Source organism: Pseudophryne corroboree, chromosome 10 (assembly GCF_028390025.1).
Source record: "Pseudophryne corroboree isolate aPseCor3 chromosome 10, aPseCor3.hap2, whole genome shotgun sequence".
NCBI classification, from domain to species: Eukaryota; Metazoa; Chordata; class Amphibia; order Anura; family Myobatrachidae; genus Pseudophryne; species Pseudophryne corroboree.
Window position 1 is genome coordinate 320,673,216 of NC_086453.1, and position 24,759 is coordinate 320,697,974.

Sequence of the window (24,759 nt, forward strand, 5' to 3'; positions counted from 1 at the left end):
ACACCGACGCACCAGTCACACAGCCGCCTATGCTGCAACTTCATGTACAGCATCTGAGACGGAAGCGGGAAACAGTTCATGGCGGGAGACTCAGAGGAAACTGGTCATGAACTGGGCAGAGGGGCGACTAGGAGAGCATCTGACTCCCCATTGCTGACATCAACCCTAAAGATCGTGGCCTCATACTATTCCTGGAGCCTCTGATCCCTAAGGCCTAGCACTGGTGCACCCGTGGTGGCAGCCATGTCAGCGACTGTTTGGTAGTCTCCTCCCAAAACAGTGCGGCTGTGTCCGTATTCCATTATTAAGCCTTATTTTCTCCCCGTGCTCCGGCCACAGCCTGGTAAAGTCTGCTGGACCTGCTGGTATATCCAACACAGATGCCCGACGAAACAGCACTGTACTCGTGGGTAAGTGTTGTCGCGACCCGGTGGAGAGTTGTCTGAGCGTCTCTTTCTAAGGTACATATAAGACGCTGTTTAGAAAGATCACTTGAAAAAATAGTAAGACTATAAAAATAAAATAAGATAGCTTAGGGCTGCTAAAAACCAGCAGCCCTCTGACCATGGTCCGGCTCCTGCCGCACCAAACAAAAAACTGATTTGCCTGTGCAAGGAGGCGGGGTTATATGGAAGGACCCCTGCATGCTGTAAGGCCGGAAAAGCATTGACCGATTGGTGCAAATCCGCTGTCGCTTCATCATATCCCATTGTTATCCTGATTGTTTACATTATGTTTTGTCTGGTTTCAGTGCTGGGTGTGTCCGGCTGTGGTTTGGCTTGCGGTGAGGAATGGTTTCTTATATAGCGCAGCAAATTCCGTTGCACTTTACAATTGTACACAATGATAAAACTAAACTGGGTAATAATAACAAGCAGTCATAGAGGTAGGAAGGCCCTGCTCGCAATCTTACAACCTATAGGATCTATACCTCCCAACCTGACCCTTTCCAGGAGTGACAAAGGGGTCAATTCAATTTGGCGACAGTTGAATAGCGCCGGGAATTAGTTCCCGGCGCTATTCAACTGTTGGCAAATTGAATTGACCCCAAAATGTTCTGTTACTGGAATTCCCTCTTAATCTATGATTACCATCACCTGTGTTGAACTAATTGTTACGAACTGAGTATCTGGAACTCTGGGGAGTGGGTGGCAGCTGAGGAGTTCCAGTACTCACGAATGAAGCTGCGGCCAGTTATGAATGACCGCAGCAATGCATACTCTAACCCCTGACTCTGTTACTCCCCCCAGTGGTCGGTTGGTGCCTGCAGAGCTAGTCTTCTCCTTTAGCAGCTGCGTTTGAATGGGCGAATTAGGTCTGCCCAGACTCCGATGCCCCCAGGTCTTACGAGGTAACAAGGCACCAACTGAGACTGCGAGGGAATAATGGGGAAGCTAACTAAGACTAGAGTGACTACCAATGGGCAAGAATACAGAAAGGACAATGGGGGTCATTCCAAGTTTTTCGCTAGCAGATTTCGTTTGCAGCGCAGCGATCAGGCACAAAAAGGCACTTCTGCGCATGTGTATGTGCCGCAATGCGCACGCGCGTCGTACTATTACAACGAACAATGTAGTTTCACACAAGGTCTAGCGATGCATTTCAGTTGCTGGCCGCAGAGTGATTGATAGGAAGTGGGCGTTTCTGGGTGTCAACTGACCGTTTTCAGGGAGTGTGTGGAAAAACGCAGGCGTGCCAGATAAAAACGCAGGCATGGTTGGGGAAACGCAGGCGTGGCTGTCCGAACGCAGGGCGTGTTCGTGTCATCAAAACAGGAACTGAACAGTCTGAATTGATCGCTAGCGCTGAGTAGGTCTGGAGCTACTTTGACACTGCACAAAATAATTTTGTAGCCGCTCTGCAATCCTTTCGTTCGCACTTCTGCTAAGCTAAAATACACTCCCAGAGGGTGGCGGCTTAGCTTTTGCACGGCTGCTAAAAGCAGCTAGCGAGCGAACAACTCAGAATGAGGGCCCATGAACAGTTTATATGTGGTGCAGCCGCCAAAATCCAAACATAGGAACCAAGGCACAGAGTGTTGAAAGCTAAAACACGGAATATATGAGTGATGTTATAATATAGAAATATAAGCAAGACAGTGTCTGTGTGGAAACTCCACACACTGCTTTGCAAAACCTGAATACAAGGCTGGTTGGATCTGGTCAGGTTATCAATTGAGTAGGGTCTCCAGGTCACGGGTACAACACAAACAGACAGGATCTCTCTGGAGCTGACAGGTTCAAGATTCCACCATAGGACAGGGCCTGGACACAGGTACAAACAGGAACATGTATCTATCACCAGCGTCAGGTGAAAGGTGGGCTGAGTAATAAAGGAAGCACACCCAAATCAGGATGGCTGGAAGCCAGACACAAAATAATGGCCTAAATAACTGACAGGTGAGACAGCACAGGCCACACATAAAGGAGACAGGCTGCAGTTACACAGACTCACCACATAATGGCCTAATTATTTGACAGGTGAGGCTGCACAGGCCACATATACAGGAGACAGGCTGCAGTTACACAGACTCACCAAAGATGACCCGCAACAGTACTCTAAACAAGTACATGAGAAAACCTGGCATGCAAACAGAAATATAACATAAAACACATAAATAGAATGCAAACAGGAATGAGCCACAGCGGTGGCTCATGACACTAATTAATCAATAAGAAAGGTGTTTCACCATAGGTGATGGCAATCACAGATTAAGAGGGATGTCCAGAAACAGAGCATTTTGTCCCTCCTGGGAGGTATGTAAATGTAGTAGTTTCAAAAGGTTTGTTGGATGTGCACTGCCTTAGTTTGGTGAACTGTCAGCTCTGGACAGGCTTAACTGTTCTACTGGATAGGTGCACCATAAAATGGTTGTTCTCCAAAAAATGTTGGGTGATCGGATTTTTGTATTTATTGCTGTTTCTCACCCTCTCCCCATAATTTGTTTTTTATTTTTTCTGTCAAAATAAATCTGGCTTAATTTTTATGGCAAATATTGGGTTTGGCTCTTTACTTAAGTTATAATAATAATAATAATAATAATAATAATTTTATTTATATAGCGCTCTTTCTCCAAAAAGACCCAAAGTGCTTTACCTACACCAAGAACAATGCACATAATACAGAATATTTAAGTAATACAGAATTAGACAAGCCATACAGACATAAAAAGAAAACCTTTAGCACACAATAAGCATAGTGCAGAATTGATGTGACCATTTTGGGTAATAACTTCCAAGGGTTGTGTAGTCCACGCACACAAGGAACCAGGTGAGTCAGCTATCTTGGGCGCACTGCGTAGGATTACCCTGGGTGGAAAAGACCACCCCTAGAAGAGATGACACAAAATGGGGTGTTTGTAGCATCCTAATGCTCAGAGTAGGGATCCAACAAAACCACCAGGTCCATGTATTTTTCATCCCTTACAAAAGCGTACCAGATAAGGCAGCCATGTTGGGCGCACATAGAAGGTTACACTATGGAAGGTGAGCCATACAAGGGCCCAGTGCATGGTAATCTGACACTTGTGTAGTCGTAGTAGTAGTAGTAGTAGTAGTAGTAGTAGTATGATATACCCTGTATGGAAAGAACCACACAAAGAACATCCTGCCCGCAGAGGAACCATCCAAGGCCACCATCTGGGGTGTACTGCATAGGTCACACTGGCAGAGTGTGCAATCATGAAGGTACTCATTACAGGAATAGCACACAAAGGGGTGGAAGAGAGGAAAAAAACACATGGTAAGAAAACATTTGCAGGTAACCAATGGAAGGGAGAACATTTTGGATAACATTATTGCGATCACATTGGAAATGTTCTGGTCTCATGGGAACAGTAAGGGTGGAAATGAGAATGTGGGGAGCACACTCAACTCTGATGGAAATGTCCCTGCAGAGCCTTGCCCTGGTGCTCCCCCCGCCCCTTCCGCAACTTCCTGCTCAGATTTTTCTATGTTTAAAGTTAAGTGGTTATAATTTAAGGTTAAGAATGGTAAGAGGTTTGAGTACCTGGTTCACACTCCAAAGCATACGCCTTTAGGGTGTTTATTAACCCTATTTATGAGCTGCAGAGAAGCCAATTCAGAAGTGTGACCTATACTGTAACCAATATTACTATACCTGTAGCCTTCCAGTTCTGGATGAAATTCAGCTAAATGACACCAATCGAAAGCTTCCTCTTCTTTATTTATCCAGCTCTCCAGTTCCTTAATGCAGAAATCATTTGTTTCTAGAAGAGTGATGTCATGGAAATCTTCACATATTGGGAACAGATGGGAAAGGGAAGGTCCAGTGGAAAAGTCAATTAAGATTCCTCCTTTAATGTTACCTGCAAAAATAAAACAAAAAGAACATCACAGTATTGCCATGGAATGAAATCTCCAACAATGCCGCTTCTCCTTTGAGCATGCATGGGGCTAGTTTGTTGAAGACCTTTTAGGCTAAGAAAAACGCTCAGAAGAACAGTGCTATAAGCCTTGTCATGGTCACAGGCAGGGGTGCAGGAATGTTTTGTGGGTGGGTGGCAAAGTAAACTAACCATTTTGGTGCTCCCCCCTGATTCAACCCCCAGCGGGGACTCCTACTGTAAAAAGGCTGCTGCCAGCACCACATCCTGCTGCCACATGTCTTATCCTGGTCGGCTCTTCACTCTACAGGGATGCATTACTGGGAGGAGGCGTGGCCATGCTGGACCGGCTGGGAGATCCCCGCCTCCTCCAAGTAATGCATCAGTGGTGAAGAACTGGCTGGGACCGGACAGGGGGCAGCACACTGCGGCGCCGATGGCAGACTTTTGAAGTAGGCAACTCAGCAGGGGATCTGGAGGTAAGCGTCCCCCCTCCCCAGCGCCTGCGCCTCTCTCATGTTTGGGGGGGCATGGTGACCCCTTGCCCTCCATGTTCCGACGCCACTGGTCATAGCCCATGCTGTGTTAGTAGTTTTGTAAGTGTCCAAAGGCTAAGTAGCAATGCTTACTCCTGCAAATCTGATTTATTTTTCTTGCATTTTTAAAACTGTTATTTTTTTTAAGAAACTAGCAATAAAAACTTAATTAGAACTCTGTTTGTGGAATTTAAAAGTCATGAAAAATGTTTTAAAAGAACCTGGAACATGGTGAAATAGCATTCCCACTGTACGTGTATGGCATGATATTGACAATGCAGGGGAATGTTTTCATTTCTATACTTATTTCAATTGACTTGTTGAAGTGTAATTTCTCATTTTCTTACTTATTAAAAAAAAAACAATTTGTAGCTCAAAATTCCATATTATCATAAATGTCTGTTTTTTTTGTTTGTTTTTTAATATTTATCCATGTTGACACCCTTGGGTCCAGTTGAAGCTGGATTGAAACTGGGCAGATTGATATGATGTCTGTTCATGTATGGACCACCAGCACCAAAGCAGTACAGGCAGCAGGAGTACAGCACCAGGAATTGATCATAGAAAACTCAATCCCAATACCTGAACCCAGGAACATGGAGCTGAAACCTTTCACTGGGAACTCAGAAGCACATGAACAATAGAGACTCAGAACCTAATAAGCTTAAACTGGAGAATTTAAAACTTAGAACTGGAAACAGAAATTAGTAACTCAAGACCGATACCCTGTACCCTATAAACAGGAACAGACCTGGAACCAGCACGCTGATAAGCAGAACTGAAATTGGAACCTGAAACTCAGCTATCAGATCAGCAGGGACGTGCGGTGAGCTAAATGGCTCAGGAGGCACTGGCTAGCACCAGAGCCAGATTTACACACAATATATGAGCCAAAGGGTGCATCTGGATATTATACACCGATGCAGAGGTATAAACTCCGTGAAATCTGGGGAGTTTTGATCAGAGATGTACAGAGAAGGTAGGCAGGCGAGGGCACTGCCTCCCCTGCCATAGACTTTTTACTCCAGAGTTTTGACTGTTAAAAGGATTATAAAAGGATTAGAATAATGCAAAGAAGATATTTCTAACATATTCTTTGTATTTTTCATATACTGTATACAGTCAAAACTCTGGTGCAAATGTCAGTATGACAGGAAAGGCTCTGCCTCCCCTGCCTCACCCCACCGCACGTCACTGGAGACCAGACACCTATAACAAATGGTATGCTTTCAGGAAGTCTGAAAGCTTGTGGTACTTGAAAGAAAGGCAGGTGCTTGGTGTGAAATGAACACTGGCTGAGAACAGGGGCAGGAGATAATTCTTGCTGGAGATCAGATGCTGAATACAGCAGAGCATGTGCAGGAAATCAAACAATTGCAGCATCCCTGATTCAAGACAGGCACTAAGAGGTATATTTACTAGTGATGAGCGCAGGGCCGGCGCCACCACTAGGCAGCTTTAGGCATCTGCCTATGGGCGGCAGCGCTGGAAGGGCGGCACTGACTGTAACTATATTAAAAAAAAAAAAAAAGTGACCGCGTTCCTCCTCACTCCCCCCCAGGCCCGGCGCTACCCGCTCAGCTGACCTGGGGAGGCGCTCTCCCTGCTCTGCTGTGGTACATTACTGCTGTCGCCGGCTGCCGCTGCATCTGTGATACTGAGTGCTGAAACACACTACCCGGGTTTTGCCGGCCGGGAAAAAGCCGGACGGCTTTTTCCCGTGCCGGCATTGTAGTAAACAGTGTGAGGGCTAGGGTCCCTTCACACTGCACGGCCCCTGCCCGGCTGCCGGGTTGCAGCCGGGTCTCACCACTGGAAGGTCCGGCGGCCGGGCGGCCGCCGGGCCGTCTTTGGAGCCAGTAAACCATGTGTGTGAAGGGGAGCTTTCACACACAACGTTTTTTTCTGAAGCCGTGTCTGATGCTGCGCATGCGCACAGCATCACACACGGCTCAAAGCCGTCCTGTGTGACAGACACTGCCGGTTTCTCCCGGATGGCAAAAAGCCGGACAAAGTTTGTCCGGCTTTTTGCCATCCGGGAAAAACCGGAGTGTGTGTTACAGCCCTGACAGTGTGATACTGGCAACGGCGCCGGCAGCATAACTAAGACGCAGGTCCTCCTCGGCACTGACTAGGGAGGCGGGAGGGCCGCCCACTGATGTTTCCAGCCAATAGTAGCAGGGGGCAGCGGCTGTAGAAACATTGACACTGTGCAGTTTAAGCAGAGCCTACAGAGGGAACACACTGCCCAGACACCGCTCTCACAGAGACCCCGGTCCGTGTTGCAGCTGTGTCATTCAGGCTGTGCTTACAGTCAGTGTCCCGATGTCAGTCACACTGTCTGTTTTACCGAGGCCACGCCCCTTCTCCCGTGAGACTCCGCCCCTTCCCAGCGAGGCTCCACCCCTTCCCTCCGTTAACCTATCGCTAGCCTCCTCTCCTGGAGGCTCCACTCCCTCCATGTCACTATCACTGATCCCTCTCCTCCCCAAGTACCTTCCTCCTCCTCTCCTCCACCCATGGGCTGCTTCCAAGTTCCATCCTTCTGAGAGTGCAGACTCAGAAACCAAAGAGCCTTCTTCTTCCAGCTGAGCAAGTATATGGTGTGTGTGTGTGTGTGTGTGTGTGTGTGTGTGTTGTGTGTGTGTGTGTGTATGGTGTGTGTGTGTGTGTGTGTGTGTGTGTGTGGTGTGTGTGTGTGTGTGTGTGTGTGTGTGTGTGTGTGTGTGTGTGTGGGTTGTCTATTAATACAACTTGTAGTTGGATATGTTATTTTACTATTATCACTGATGTGTACATTAAATTTTGGGTTTTTAGGTTTTAGGGTGTATTTGGAGCCAACACTACCCACTCAGCAGAGTATACAAAGCGGGGAGGCGCATGGCTGGATATGCGCTCTACCCACTCTGCTATGTCAAACTGTATGATTGCAGTGGCACCGGCAGTGTGAAACAGCTCTTCTAGCGTCAGCTCCCTCCTCTCTCCTCCCCCCTCCTTCCCACTACCTGCACCTGAATAATGGCAGCCACGCCGGCAGCATGTAGCGTCAGCTATTCCCTCCCTCCTCTCTCCTCCAACCCCTCCCCACTCCCTGCACCTGTATGATGGCAGCCGCACCGGAAGCGTGTAGCGTCGGCTCCCTTCCTCCCTCCTCTCTCCTCCCACTCCTCCCCGCTGCCTGCACCTGTATGATGGCAGCCTCACCGGAAGCGTGCAGCGTCGGCTCCCTTCCTCCCTCCTCTCTCTTCCCCGCTGCCTGCACCTGTATGATGGCAGCCGCACCGGAAGCGTGCAGCGTCGGCTCCCTTCCTCCCTCCTCTCTCCTCCCACTCCTCCCCGCTGCCTGCACCTGTATGATGGCAGCCGCACCGGAACCGTGAAGCAGCAGCTTCCTCACTCCCTCCTCTCTCCTCCCACTCCTCCCCGCTGCCTGCACCTGTATGATGGCAGCCGCACCGGAAGCGTGTAGCGTCGACTCCCTTCCTCCCTCCTATCTCCTCCCACTCCTCCCCGCTGCCTGTACCTGTATGATGGCAGCCGCACCGGAAGCGTGTAGCGTCGGCTCCCTTCCTCCCTCCTATCTCCTCCCACTCCTCCCCGCTGCCTGTACCTGTATGATGGCAGCCGCATTGGCAGCGTGAAGCAGCTCTTCAGTCGCCAGACTACCCGACACTGCTCTCCCGTGTAATGCTGGGCATACACGCTAGAATTATTAGATAATTGCAACCAAAAATATTGATCGGTCAAGCATGCTGGATCATCCAGCATGTCCCTCTGATGCAATATTTTCTAAGTGTCTGATCGGCCGAATTGGCAGTGTATGCCCTACTGTGGCCGACCGGTGGATATTTCCCCTGTTCATTCACATGGGAAATGTATCCTTGCTGGGGGATAGATCACAGATATCACATGACATCCACTGTGAGAGATCTCACAGTGTATGTGCCAGATATCAGCAGGGTCAGATAAAATGCCTGACAATCATTTTATCTGCCCGTGTATGCCCAGCATAAGGACCACACTCCCCCCTCTCTCTCCTCCCCTCCCCTCCTGTGGACATATATGTAAGGGGCACTACTGCTGTGGACATTATGTGGGGCAATACTACTGTGAGCGTTATGTGTAAGGGACACTACTACTATGGGCATTATGTATGACACTACTACTGTGTGACTTATGTGTAAGGGGCACTACTTTTGTGGGCATTGTGTATAAGGGGCACTACTGTGTTGCGTGACATGTACAAGGGGTACTGCTAAAGGACATTACTGTGACATAACGTGAATATGGGGCACTACTGTGCGTCGTAACATGAATAAGGGACATTACTATGTGGTGTAATATGAATCAGGAGCACTATGTGCAGTGTAATGTGAATAAGATTGTCTAAATGTGTGGCGTAATTTGACTTGGGGGTTCTGTTGTGTGGCCACGTCTCCCTTCCTTGTGAGTTCACACTCCTTTTCTGTGGCGCGAGCCTTTGGCATGCACGGTCCCTTTATTATGTATGGGTGGGAGGGCGCAAATTTATTGCTTGCAGTGGGGTGCCGAACACCCTTACACCGGCCCTGCTCCCCCTCCGTCCTATCCCGATGACCACGTAAAAGACCTGCTTTCTCCAATGGGTCCTGAAACCCTTCAAAGAGGCCACGGAGCTGCTGCAGCCAGAGGAGGAGAACGGACCTTCACCCGGGGGCCGGGGCGAAGATATATGTCACCAACTACACGCGGATCCATTGCTTGAGCTGCTTCCCGCACCGGCACACCCCCTTCCATGCGCATGTCCCCGCCTCGGATGTCAGCCAGGCGGAGAACAATGAGTAGCAGCGCAATGCAGCCAGGGAGCTGCGGGCAGTGGCGGCGGGTTACATGCTGGTATCACCGCACAATCATTCCCTGGCAAAGTCCGGCGTCTGCTCTCCCTGTCCCTGTGCAGCCAGGAGTGTGAGCAGCGACCGGCGTGTGGACCTGCCTTAATGTCACACAGCATCACTCTACCCTGTGTTTTATATATATATATATATATATACACATATACAGTGGTCAAAGTGGGGTGGTATACGGCGGTATAGTATACCGCCACTTCTTCCACTGACCCGGAAATGAGGAACTGAAAGTGCAGCAGGAGGCAAGGGAAGTGCTCCCCGTCCCTGCGCGTCGGCCAGCGGCTGTGTAGAGCGCTGTACTAGCTCGCACCCGGCCACCGCTCACCGCTGCCAGCCGCCCGCCGCTCTCCGCCGCCAGCAGCTCACCGCTGCCAGCCACCAGCAACAAATGAGGTAATGCTCCCCTGCTGTCACCTCTCTCCCTGTCGTTACCGTCCCTGTCCCTACTGTCACTCTCTCTCTCCCTGCTGTCACTGTCGTTACACTCTCCCTGTCGTCTCTACCTGTCGTCTCTGGCTGTCCCTGTCGTCACTCTGGCTGTCCCTGTCGTCACTCTGGCTGTCCCTGCTGTCACAATTTCATCTCACTCAGTGTGCTATAATGTGAATTTCGGCTCATTCCTTTTGCTACAATGTGAGTTTTGGCTCATTCAGTGTGCTATAATATGAATTTCGGCTCATTTAGTGTGCTATAATGTGAATTTCGGATCATTCAGTGTGCTATAATGTGAATTTCGGCTCATTCAGTGTGCTACAATGTGAATTTCGGCTCATCCAGTGTGCTACAATGTGAATTTCGGTTCATTCAGTGGGCTATAATGTGAATTTCGGCTCATTCAGTGTGCTTTAATGTGAATTTTGGCTCGTACCGTGTGCATTAATGTGAATTTCGGCTCATTCAGTGTCCTATAATGTGAATTTTGGCTCATCCAGTGTGCTATAATGTGAATTTCGGCTCATTCAGTGTGCTATAATGTGAATGTCTGCTCATTCAGTGTGCTACAATGTGAATTTTGGCTCATCCAGTGTGCTATAATTAGAGATGAGCGCCTGAAATTTTTCGGGTTTTGTGTTTTGGTTTTGGGTTCGGTTCCGCGGCCGTGTTTTGGGTTCGAACGCGTTTTGGCAAAACCTCACCGAATTTTTTTTGTCGGATTCGGGTGTGTTTTGGATTCGGGTGTTTTTTTCAAAAAACACTAAAAAACAGCTTAAATCATAGAATTTGGGGGTCATTTTGATCCCAAAGTATTAATAACCTCAAAAACCATAATTTACACTCATTTTCAGTCTATTCTGAATACCTCACACCTCACAATATTATTTTTAGTCCTAAAATTTGCACCGAGGTCGCTGTGTGAGTAAGATAAGCGACCCTAGTGGCCGACACAAACACCGGGCCCATCTAGGAGTGGCACTGCAGTGTCACGCAGGATGTCCCTTCCAAAAAACCCTCCCCAAACAGCACATGACGCAAAGAAAAAAAGAGGCGCAATGAGGTAGCTGTGTGAGTAAGATTAGCGACCCTAGTGGCCGACACAAACACCGGGCCCATCTAGGAGTGTCACTGCAGTGTCACGCAGGATGGCCCTTCCAAAAAACCCTCCCCAAACAGCACATGACGCAAAGAAAAAAAGAGGCGCAATGAGGTAGCTGTGTGAGTAAGATTAGCGACCCTAGTGGCCGACACAAACACCGGGCCCATCTAGGAGTGGCACTGCAGTGTCACGCAGGATGGCCCTTCCAAAAAACCCTCCCCAAACAGCACATGACGCAAAGAAAAAAAGAGGCGCAATGAGGTAGCTGTGTGAGTAAGATTAGCGACCCTAGTGGCCGACACAAACACCGGGCCCATCTAGGAGTGGCACTGCAGTGTCACGCAGGATGTCCCTTCCAAAAAACCCTCCCCAATCAGCACATGATGCAAAGAAAAAGAAAAGAAAAAAGAGGTGCAAGATGGAATTGTCCTTGGGCCCTCCCACCCACCCTTATGTTGTATAAACAAAACAGGACATGCACACTTTAACCAACCCATCATTTCAGTGACAGGGTCTGCCACACGACTGTGACTGATATGACGGGTTGGTTTGGACCCCCCCCAAAAAAGAAGCAATTAATCTCTCCTTGCACAAACTGGCTCTACAGAGGCAAGATGTCCACCTCATCTTCACCCTCCGATATATCACCGTGTACATCCCCCTCCTCACAGATTATCAATTCGTCCCCACTGGAATCCACCATCTCAGCTCCCTGTGTACTTTGTGGAGGCAATTGCTGCTGGTCAATGTCTCCGCGGAGGAATTGATTATAATTCATTTTAATGAACATCATCTTCTCCACATTTTCTGGATGTAACCTCGTACGCCGATTGCTGACAAGGTGAGCGGCGGCACTAAACACTCTTTCGGAGTACACACTTGTGGGAGGGCAACTTAGGTAGAATAAAGCCAGTTTGTGCAAGGGCCTCCAAATTGCCTCTTTTTCCTGCCAGTATAAGTACGGACTGTGTGACGTGCCTACTTGGATGCGGTCACTCATATAATCCTCCACCATTCTATCAATGTTGAGAGAATCATATGCAGTGACAGTAGACGACATGTCCGTAATCGTTGTCAGGTCCTTCAGTCCGGACCAGATGTCAGCATCAGCAGTCGCTCCAGACTGCCCTGCATCACCGCCAGCGGGTGGGCTCGGAATTCTGAGACTTTTCCTCGCACCCCCAGTTGCGGGAGAATGTGAAGGAGGAGATGTTGACAGGTCGCGTTCCGCTTGACTTGACAATTTTGTCACCAGCAGGTCTTTCAACCCCAGCAGACCTGTGTCTGCCGGAAAGAGAGATCCAAGGTAGGCTTTAAATCTAGGATCGAGCACGGTGGCCAAAATGTAGTGCTCTGATTTCAACAGATTGACCACCCGTGAATCCTTGTTAAGCGAATTAAGGGCTGCATCCACAAGTCCCACATGCCTAGCGGAATCGCTCCCTTTTAGCTCCTTCTTCAATGCCTCCAGCTTCTTCTGCAAAAGCCTGATGAGGGGAATGACCTGACTCAGGCTGGCAGTGTCTGAACTGACTTCACGTGTGGCAAGTTCAAAGGGCATCAGAACCTTGCACAACGTTGAAATCATTCTCCACTGCACTTGAGACAGGTGCATTCCACCTCCTATATCGTGCTCAATTGTATAGGCTTGAATGGCCTTTTGCTGCTCCTCCAACCTCTGAAGCATATAGAGGGTTGAATTCCACCTCGTTACCACTTCTTGCTTCAGATGATGGCAGGGCAGGTTCAGTAGTTTTTGGTGGTGCTCCAGTCTTCTGTACGTGGTGCCTGTACGCCGAAAGTGTCCCGCAATTTTTCTGGCCACCGACAGCATCTCTTGCACGCCCCTGTCGTTTTTTAAAAAATTCTGCACCACCAAATTCAAGGTATGTGCAAAACATGGGACGTGCTGGAATTTGCCCATATTTAATGCACACACAATATTGCTGGCGTTGTCCGATGCCACAAATCCACAGGAGAGTCCAATTGGGGTAAGCCATTCCGCGATGATCTTCCTCAGTTGCCGTAAGAGGTTTTCAGCTGTGTGCGTATTCTGGAAAGCGGTGATACAAAGCGTAGCCTGCCTAGGAAAGAGTTGGCGTTTGCGAGATGCTGCTACTGGTGCCGCCGCTGCTGTTCTTGCGGCGGGAGTCCATACATCTACCCAGTGGGCTGTCACAGTCATATAGTCCTGACCCTGCCCTGCTCCACTTGTCCACATGTCCGTGGTTAAGTGGACATTGGGTACAACTGCATTTTTTAGGACACTGGTGAGTCTTTTTCTGACGTCCGTGTACATTCTCGGTATCGCCTGCCTAGAGAAGTGGAACCTAGATGGTATTTGGTAACGGGGGCACACTGCCTCAATAAATTGTCTAGTTCCCTGTGAACTAACGGCGGATACCGGACGCACGTCTAACACCAACATAGTTGTCAAGGACTCAGTTATCCGCTTTGCAGTAGGATGACTGCTGTGATATTTCATCTTCCTCGCAAAGGACTGTTGAACAGTCAATTGCTTACTGGAAGTAGTACAAGTGGGCTTACGACTTCCCCTCTGGGATGACCATCGACTCCCAGCGGCAACAACAGCAGCGCCAGCAGCAGTAGGCGTTACACGCAAGGATGCATCGGAGGAATCCCAGGCAGGAGAGGACTCGTCAGAATTGCCAGTGACATGGCCTGCAGGACTATTGGCATTCCTGGGGAAGGAGGAAATTGACACTGAGGGAGTTGGTGGGGTGGTTTGCGTGAGCTTGGTTACAAGAGGAAGGGATTTACTGGTCAGTGGACTGCTTCCGCTGTCACCCAAAGTTTTTGAACTTGTCACTGACTTATTATGAATGCGCTGCAGGTGACGTATAAGGGAGGATGTTCCGAGGTGGTTAACGTCCTTACCCCTACTTATTACAGCTTGACAAAGGGAACACACGGCTTGACACCTGTTGTCCGCATTTCTGGTGAAATACCTCCACACCGTAGAGCTGATTTTTTTGGTATTTTCACCTGGCATGTCAACGGCCATATTCCTCCCACGGACAACAGGTGTCTCCCCGGGTGCCTGACTTAAACAAACCACCTCACCATCAGAATCCTCCTGGTCAATTTCCTCCCCAGCGCCAGCAACACCCATATCCTCCTCATCCTGGTGTACTTCAACACTGACATCTTCAATCTGACTATCAGGAACTGGACTGCGGGTGCTCCTTCCAGCACTTGCAGGGGGCGTGCAAATGGTGGAAGGCGCATGCTCTTCACGTCCAGTGTTGGGAAGGTCAGGCATCGCAACCGACACAATTGGACTCTCCTTGGGGATTTGGGATTTCGAAGAATGCACAGTTCTTTGCTGTGCTGCTTTTGCCAGCTTGAGTCTTTTCATTTTTCTAGCGAGAGGCTGAGTGCTTCCATCCTCATGTGAAGCTGAACCACTAGCCATGAACATAGGCCAGGGCCTCAGCCGTTCCTTGCCACTCCGTGTGGTAAATGGCATATTGGCAAGTTTACGCTTCTCCTCCGACAATTTTATTTTAGGTTTTGGAGTCCTTTTTTTACTGATATTTGGTGTTTTGGATTTGACATGCTCTGTACTATGACATTGGGCATCGGCCTTGGCAGACGACGTTGCTGGCATTTCATCGTCTCGGCCATGACTAGTGGCAGCAGCTTCAGCACGAGGTGGAAGTGGATCTTGATCTTTCCCTAATTTTGGAACCTCAACATTTTTGTTCTCCATATTTTAATAGGCACAACTAAAAGGCACCTCAGGTAAACAATGGAGATGGATGGATTGGATACTAGTATACAATTATGGACGGGCTGCCGAGTGCCGACACAGAGGTAGCCACAGCCGTGAACTACCGCACTGTACTGTGTCTGCTGCTAATATATAGACTGGTTGATAAAGAGATAGTATACTCGTAACTAGTATGTATGTATAAAGAAAGAAAAAAAAACCACGGTTAGGTGGTATATACAATTATGGACGGGCTGCCGAGTGCCGACACAGAGGTAGCCACAGCCGTGAACTACCGCACTGTACTGTGTCTGCTGCTAATATAGACTGGTTGATAAAGAGATAGTATACTCGTAACTAGTATGTATGTATAAAGAAAGAAAAAAAAAACACGGTTAGGTGGTATAAACAATTATGGACGGGCTGCCGAGTGCCGACACAGAGGTAGCCACAGCCGTGAACTACCGCACTGTACTGTGTCTGCTGCTAATATATAGACTGGTTGATAAAGAGATAGTATACTCGTAACTAGTATGTATGTATAAAGAAAGAAAAAAAAACCACGGTTAGGTGGTATATACAATTATGGACGGGCTGCCGAGTGCCGACACAGAGGTAGCCACAGCCGTGAACTACCGCACTGTACTGTGTCTGCTGCTAATATAGACTGGTTGATAAAGAGATAGTATACTCGTAACTAGTATGTATGTATAAAGAAAGAAAAAAAAACCACGGTTAGGTGGTATATACAATTATGGACGGGCTGCCGAGTGCCGACACAGAGGTAGCCACAGCCGTGAACTACCGCACTGTACTGTGTCTGCTGCTAATATATAGACTGGTTGATAAAGAGATAGTATACTCGTAACTAGTATGTATGTATAAAGAAAGACAAAAAAAACCACGGTTAGGTGGTATATACAATTATGGACGGGCTGCCGAGTGCCGACACAGAGGTAGCCACAGCCATGAACTACCGCACTGTACTGTGTCTGCTGCTAATATAGACTGGTTGATAAAGAGATAGTATACTCGTAACTAGTATGTATGTATAAAGAAAGAAAAAAAAACCACGGTTAGGTGGTATATACAATTATGGACGGGCTGCCGAGTGCCGACACAGAGGTAGCGACAGCCGTGAACTACCGCACTGTACTGTGTCTGCTGCTAATATAGACTGGTTGATAAAGAGATAGTATACTACTAATATTATATTTACTGGTGGTCAGGTCACTGGTCACTAGTCACACTGGCAGTGGCACTCCTGCAGCAAAAGTGTGCACTGTTTAATTTTAATATAATATTATGTACTCCTGGCTCCTGCTATAACCTATAACTGGCACTGCAGTAGTGCTCCCCAGTCTCCCCCACAATTATAAGCTGTGTGAGCTGAGCAGTCAGACAGATATATAATATATATAGATGATGCAGCACACTGGCCTGAGCCTGAGCAGTGCACACAGATATGGTATGTGACTGACTGAGTCACTGTGTGTATCGCTTTTTTCAGGCAGAGAACGGATATATTAAATAAACTGCACTGTGTGTCTGGTGGTCACTCACTATATAATATATTATGTACTCCTGGCTCCTGCTATAACCTATAACTGGCACTGCAGTAGTGCTCCCCAGTCTCCCCCACAATTATAAGCTGTGTGAGCTGAGCAGTCAGACAGATATATATAATATTATATATAGATAATAGATGATGCAGCACACTGGCCTGAGCCTGAGCAGTGCACACAGATATGGTATGTGACTGAGTCACTGTGTGCTGTGTATCGCTTTTTTCAGGCAGAGAACGGATTATAAAGTAAACTGCACTGTCCTCACTAGTAAACTCTCTCCACTCAGTCTCTACACTTCTACAGTAACAGTACTCCTCCTAGTCAGCTCCAGTAAATCTCTCTCAGTCTCTTATAATCTAAATGGAGAGGACGCCAGCCACGTCCTCTCCCTATCAATCTCAATGCACGTGTGAAAATGGCGGCGACGCGCGGCTCCTTATATAGAATCCGAGTCTCGCGATAGAATCCGAGCCTCGCGAGAATCCGACAGCGTCATGATGACGTTCGGGCGCGCTCGGGTTAACCGAGCAAGGCGGGAAGATCCGAGTCGCTCGGACCCGTGAAAAAAAACATGAAGTTCTGGCGGGTTCGGATTCAGAGAAACCGAACCCGCTCATCTCTAGCTATAATGTGAATTTCGGCTCATTCAGTGTGCTATAATGTGAATGTCGGCTCATTCAGTGTGCTACAATGTGAATTTCGGCTCATTCAGTGTGCTATAATGTGAATTTCGGCTCATTCAGTGTGCTACAATGTGAATTTCCCACTGGGGAGGGTTAAGATTAGGAAGGGGAGGGGGGGGGGGGGGAGTGGTGGAAGATTAGGGATCAGGGTTAGTTTACATAATTAGCAAGTGTTGGAATTTTAATCTTCGGGATGCCACTGTCCGTATTCTGACAGCCGGCATCCCGAGCGCCAGGATGTAATATATTTTATATAGTTATATATATAGTTATATATATGCACCTCTCCCTAATAATAACACCTAACCTTAACCCGCACTGATAAATCAACCCTTATTTCCTATTCCTAATACCGTAACCCCAATATCCAAACCAAAACCAATAGATTATGAGGTGGTTTCCTGGGGGAGCTGGGGGGGGGGGGGGCTGCTGACTGTTTGCCTAGGGTGCAGAGAAACCTTGCACCGGCCCTGGATGAGCGGGTTCGGTTTCCCGAACCCCCCCGAACTTCAGCTTATTTTACACGGGTCCGAGCAGGCTCGGATCCTCCCGCCTTGCTCGGTTAACCCGAGCGCGCCCCGAACGTCATCATCCCGCTGTCGGATTCTCGCGAGGCTCGGATTCTATAGCGAGACTCGGATTCTATATAAGGAGCCGCGCGTCGCCGCCATTTTCACACGTGCATTGAGATTGATAGGGAGAGGACGTGGCTGGCGTCCTCTCCGTTTAGACTAGAGTAGAGACACTTGATTGTTGATTTACTAATTTTGGGGAGCATATTAGGAGTACTACTTGCTGTTGCTGATAGTGTGACCAGTGACCACCAGTTTAATTAATCCGTTCTCTGCCTGAAAAAAAACGATACACAGTGTGACACAGTCACATACCATATCTGTGCTCAGCCTCAGTGTGCTGCATCATATGTAATACTGTATATCTGACTGTGCTGAGTGCTCACTGCTCACACAGCTTAATTGTGGGGGAGACTGGGGAGCAGTTATAGCAGGAGTACATATTTTAAGTACAGTGCACACTTTTGCCGCCAGAGTGCCACTGCCAGTGTGACTGACCAGTGACCACTGACCACCAGTATATTGTGATTGTCTGCTGACCACCAGTATATTGTGATTGTCTGCCTGAAAAAGTTAAACACTCGTCGTGTGGTGTTTTTTATTCTATAAACGCATTCTGCTGACAGTGTCCAGCAGGTCCGTCATTATATAATATATACCTGTCCGGCTGCAGTAGTGATATATATATATTTTTTATATCATTATCATCCAGTCTATATTAGCAGCAGACGCAGTACGGTAGTCCACGGCTGTAGCTACCTCTGTATCGGCAGTCGCTCGTCCATCCATAATTGTATACCACCTACCCGTGGTGTTTTTTTTTTTTCAATCTTCTTGATACTAGTAGCTTACTTTAGGAGTCTGCAGTGCTGAGCTGACAGTGTCCAGCAGGTCCGTCATTATATAATATATACCTGTCCGGCTGCAGTAGTGATATATATATATTTTTTATATCATTATCATCCAGTCTATATTAGCAGCAGACGCAGTACGGCAGTCCACGGCTGTAGCTACCTCTGTGTCGGCAGTCGCTCGTCCATCCATAATTGTATACCACCTACCCGTGGTGTTTTTTTTTTTTTCTATCTTCTTGATACTAGTAGCTTACTTTATGAGTCTGCAGTGCTGAGCTGACAGTGTCCAGCAGGTCCGTCATTATATAATATATACCTGTCCGGCTGCAGTAGTGATATATATATATTTTTTATCTCATTATCATCCAGTCTATATTAGCAGCAGACGCAGTACGGTAGTCCACGGCTGTAGCTACCTCTGTGTCGGCAGTCGCTCGTCCATCCATAATTGTATACCACCTACCCGTGGTGTTTTTTTTTTCTATCTTCTTGATACTAGTAGCTTACTTTAGGAGTCTGCAGTGCTGAGCTGACAGTGTCCAGCAGGTCCGTCATTATATAATATATACCTGTCCGGCTGCAGTAGTGATATATATATATTTTTTATATCATTATCATCCAGTCTATATTAGCAGCAGACGCAGTACGGTAGTCCACGGCTGTAGCTACCTCTGTGTCAGCAGTCGCTCGTCCATCCATAATTGTATACCACCTACCCGTGGTGTTTTTTTTTTCTATCTTCTTGATACTAGTAGCTTACTTTAGGAGTCTGCAGTGCTGAGCTGACAGTGTCCAGCAGGTCCGTCATTATATAATATATACCTGTCCGGCTGCAGTAGTGATATATATATATTTTTTATCTCATTATCATCCAGTCTATATTAGCAGCAGACGCAGTACGGTAGTCCACGGCTGTAGCGACCTCTGTGTCGGCAGTCGCTCGTCATCCATAAGTATACTAGTATCCATCCATCTCCATTGTTTACCTGAGGTGCCTTTTAGTTGTGCCTATTAAAATATGGAGAACAAAAATGTTGAGGTTCCAAAAATAGGGAAAGATCAAGATCGACTTCCACCTCGTGCTGAAGCTGCTGCCACTAGTCATGGCCGAGACGATGAAATGCCATCAACGTCGTCTGCCAAGGCCGATGCCCAATGTCATAGTACAGAGCATGTAAAATCCAAAACACCAAATATCAGTAAAAAAAGGACTCAAAAATCTAAAATAAAATTGTCGGAGGAGAAGCGTAAACTTGCCAATATGCCATTTACCACACGGAGTGGCAAGGAACGACTGAGGCCCTGGCCTATGTTCATGGCTAGTGGTTCAGCTTCACATGAGGATGGAAGCACTCAGCCTCTCGCTAGAAAAATGAAAAGACTCAAGCTGGCAAAAGCACAGCAAAGAACTGTGCGTTCTTCGAAATCACAAATCCACAAGGAGAGTCCAATTGTGTCGGTTGCGATGCCTGACCTTCCCAACACTGGACGTGAAGAGCATGCGCCTTCAACCATTTGCACGCTCCCTGCAAGTGCTGGAAGGAGCACCCGCAGTCCAGTTCCTGATAGTCTGATTGAAGATGTCAGTGTTGAAGTACACCAGGATGAGGAGGATATGGGTGTTGCTGGCGCTGGGGAGGAAATTGACCAGGAGGATTCTGATGGTGAGGTGGTTTGTTTAAGTCAGGCACCCTGGGAGACACCTGTTGTCCGTGGGAGGAATATGGCCATTGACATGCCTGGTGAAAATTAGAGATGAGCGCCGGAAATTTTTCGGGTTTTGTGTTTTGGTTTTGGGTTCGGTTCCGCGGCCGTGTTTTGGGTTCGACCGCGTTTTGGCAAAACCTCACCGAATTTTTTTTGTCGGATTCGGGTGTGTTTTGGATTCGGGTGTTTTTTTCCAAAAAACCTAAAAAACAGCTTAAATCATAGAATTTGGGGGTCATTTTGATCCCAAAGTATTATTAACCTCAAAAACCATAATTTCCACTCATTTTCAGTCTATTCTGAATACCTCACACCTCACAATATTATTTTTAGTCCTAAAATTTGCACTGAGGTTGCTGGATGACTAAGCTAAGCGACCCTAGTGGCCGACACAAACACCTGGCCCATCTAGGAGTGGCACTGCAGTGTCACGCAGGATGGCCCTTCCAAAAAACACTCCCCAAACAGCACATGACGCAAATAAAAAAAGAGGCGCAATGAGGTAGCTGTGTGAGTAAGATAAGCGACCCTAGTGGCCGACACAAACACCGGGCCCATCTAGGAGTGGCACTGCAGTGTCACGCAGGATGGCCCTTCCAAAAAACACTCCCCAAACAGCACATGACGCAAAGAAAAAAAGAGGCGCAATGAGGTAGTTGTGTGAGTAAGATAAGCGACCCTAGTGGCCGAAACAAACACCGGGCCCATCTAGGAGTGGCACTGCAGTGTCACACAGGATGGCCCTTCCAAAAAACACTCCCCAAACAGCACATGACGCAAAGAAAAAAAGAGGCGCAATGAGGTAGCTGTGTGAGTAAGATAAGCGACCCTAGTGGCCGACACAAACACCGGGCCCATCTAGGAGTGGCACTGCAGTGTCACGCAGGATGGCCCTTCCAAAAAACACTCCCCAAACAGCACATGACGCAAAGAAAAAAGAGGCGCAATGAGGTAGCTGTGTGAGTAAGATAAGCGACCCTAGTGGCCGACACAAACACCGGGCCCATCTAGGAGTGGCACTGCAGTGTCACGCAGGATGGCCCTTCCAAAAAACACTCCCCAAACAGCACATGACGCAAAGAAAAAAAGAGGCGCAATGAGGTAGCTGTGTGAGTAAGATAAGCGACCCTAGTGGCCGACACAAACACCGGGCCCATCTAGGAGTGGCACTGCAGTGTCACGCAGGATGGCCCTTCCAAAAAACACTCCCAAAACAGCACATGACGCAAAGAAAAAAAGAGGCGCAATGAGGTAGCTGTGTGAGTAAGATAAGCGACCCTAGTGGCCGACACAAACACCGGGCCCATCTAGGAGTGGCACTGCAGTGTCACGCAGGATGGCCCTTCCAAAAAACACTCCCCAAACAGCACATGACGCAAAGAAAAAAAGAGGCGCAATGAGGTAGCTGTGTGAGTAAGATAAGCGACCCTAGTGGCCGACACAAACACCGGGCACATCTAGGAGTTGCACTGCAGTGTCACGCAGGATGGCCCTTCCAAAAAACACTCCACAAACAGCACATGACGCAAAGAAAAAAAGAGGCGCAATGAGGTAGCTGTGTGAGTAAGATAAGCGACCCTAGTGGCCGACACAAACACCGGGCACATCTAGGAGTGGCACTGCAGTGTCACGCAGGATGGCCCTTCCAAAAAACACTCCCCAAACAGCACATGACGCAAAGAAAAAAAGAGGCGCAATGAGGTAGCTGTGTGAGTAAGATAAGCGACCCTAGTGGCCGACACAAACACCGGGCCCATCTAGGAGTGGCACTGCAGTGTCACGCAGGATGGCCCTTCCAAAAAACACTCCACAAACAGCACATGACGCAAAGAAAAATTAAAGAAAAAAGAGGTGCAAGATGGAATTGTCCTTGGGCCCTCCCACCCACCCTTATGTTGTATAAACAGGACATGCACACTTTAACCAACCCATCATTTCAGTGACAGGGTCTGCCACACGACTGTGACTGAAATGACGGGATGGTTTGGACCCCCACCAAAAAAGAAGCAATTAATCTCTCCTTGCACAAACTGGCTCTACAGAGGCAAGATGTCCACCTCATCATCATCCTCCGATATATCACCGTGTACATCCCCCTCCTCACAGATTATCAATTCGTCCCCACTGGAATCCACCATCTCAGCTCCCTGTGTACTTTGTGGAGGCAATTGCTGCTGGTCAATGTCTCCACGGAGGAATTGATTATAATTAATTTTAATGAACATCATCTTCTCCACATTTTCTGGATGTAACCTCGTACGCCGATTGCTGACAAGGTGAGCGGCGGCACTAAACACTCTTTCGGAGTACACACTTGTGGGAGGGCAACTTAGGTAGAATAAAGCCAGTTTGTGCAAGGGCCTCCAAATTGCCTCTTTTTCCTGCCAGTATAAGTACGGACTGTGTGACGTGCCTACTTGGATGCGGTCACTCATATAATCCTCCACCATTCTTTCAATGGTGAGAGAATCATATGCAGTGACAGTAGACGACATGTCCGTAATCGTTGTCAGGTCCTTCAGTCCGGACCAGATGTCAGCATCAGCAGTCGCTCCAGACTGCCCTGCATCACCGCCAGCGGGTGGGCTCGGAATTCTGAGCCTTTTCCTCGCACCCCCAGTTGCGGGAGAATGTGAAGGAGGAGATGTTGACAGGTCGCGTTCCGCTTGACTTGACAATTTTCTCACCAGCAGGTCTTTAAACCCCAGCAGACTTGTGTCTGCCGGAAAGAGAGATTCAAGGTAGGCTTTAAATCTAGGATCGAGCACGGTAGCCAAAATGTAGTGCTCTGATTTCAACAGATTGACCACCCGTGAATCCTTGTTAAGCGAATTAAGGGCTCCATCCACAAGTCCCACATGCCTAGCGGAATCGCTCCGTGTTAGCTCCTCCTTCAATGTCTCCAGCTTCTTCTGCAAAAGCCTGATGAGGGGAATGACCTGACTCAGGCTGGCAGTGTCTGAACTGACTTCACGTGTGGCAAGTTCAAAGGGCAGCAGAACCTTGCACAACGTTGAAATCATTCTCCACTGCGCTTGAGACAGGTGCATTCCACCTCCTATATCGTGCTGAATTGTATAGGCTTGAATGGCCTTTTGCTGCTCCTCCAACCTCTGAAGCATATAGAGGGTTGAATTCCACCTCGTTACCACTTCTTGCTTCAGATGATGGCAGGGCAGGTTCAGTTGTTTTTGGTGGTGCTCCAGTCTTCTGTACGTGGTGCCTGTACGCCGAAAGTGTCCCGCAATTCTTCTTGCCACCGACAGCATCTCTTGCACGCCCCTGTCGTTTTTTAAAAAATTCTGCACCACCAAATTCAAGGTATGTGCAAAACATGGGACGTGCTGGAATTTGCCCATATTTAATGCACACACAATATTGCTGGCGTTGTCCGATGCCACAAATCCACAGGAGAGTCCAATTGGGGTAAGCCATTCCGCGATGATCTTCCTCAGTTGCCGTAAGAGGTTTTCAGCTGTGTGCGTATTCTGGAAACCGGTGATACAAAGCGTAGCCTGCCTAGGAAAGAGTTGGCGTTTGCGAGATGCTGCTACTGGTGCCGCCGCTGCTGTTCTTGCGGCGGGAGTCCATACATCTACCCAGTGGGCTGTCACAGTCATATAGTCCTGACCCTGCCCTGCTCCACTTGTCCACATGTCCGTGGTTAAGTGGACATTGGGTACAGCTGCATTTTTTAGGACACTGGTGACTCTTTTTCTGAGGTCTGTGTACATTTTCGGTATCGCCTGCCTAGAGAAATGGAACCTAGATGGTATTTGGTACCGGGGACACAGTACCTCCAACAAGTCTCTAGTTGGCTCTGCAGTAATGATGGATACCGGAACCACGTTTCTCACCACCCAGGATGCCAAGGCCTCAGTTATCCGCTTTGCAGTAGGATGACTGCTGTGATATTTCATCTTCCTCTTCAAAGGACTGTTGGACAGTCAATTGCTTGGTGGAAGTAGTAAAAGTGGTCTTACGACTTCCCCTCTGGGATGACCATCGACTCCCAGCAGCAACAACAGCAGCGCCAGCAGCAGTAGGCGTTACACGCAAGGATGCATCGGAGGAATCCCAGGCAGGAGAGGAATCGTCAGAATTGCCAGTGACATGGCCTGCAGGACTATTGGCATTCCTGGGGAAGGAGGAAATTGACACTGAGGGAGTTGGTGGGGTGGTTTGCGTGAGCTTGGTTACAAGAGGAAGGTATTTACTGGTCAGTGGACTGCTTCCGCTGTCACCCAAAGTTTTTGAACTTGTCACTGACTTATTATGAATGCGCTGCAGGTGACGTATAAGGGAGGATGTTCCGAGGTGGTTAACGTCCTTACCCCTACT

The 24,759-nt window shown here is 48.1% G+C and overlaps 1 protein-coding gene across 1 annotated transcript in view; it reads right to left on the reverse strand.

The window, feature by feature from the left end:
- The window catches only part of LOC134965585 (nicotinamide N-methyltransferase-like), a 92,870-nt gene that overhangs the window by 12,603 nt on the left and 55,508 nt on the right, over nucleotides 1-24,759 (reverse strand). Inside the window, exon 4 of the mRNA XM_063941940.1 lies at nucleotides 4,120-4,327. Within this exon, the coding sequence (XP_063798010.1) occupies nucleotides 4,120-4,327 (208 nt within the window). The remainder of the gene's footprint in view (nucleotides 1-4,119; nucleotides 4,328-24,759) is intronic.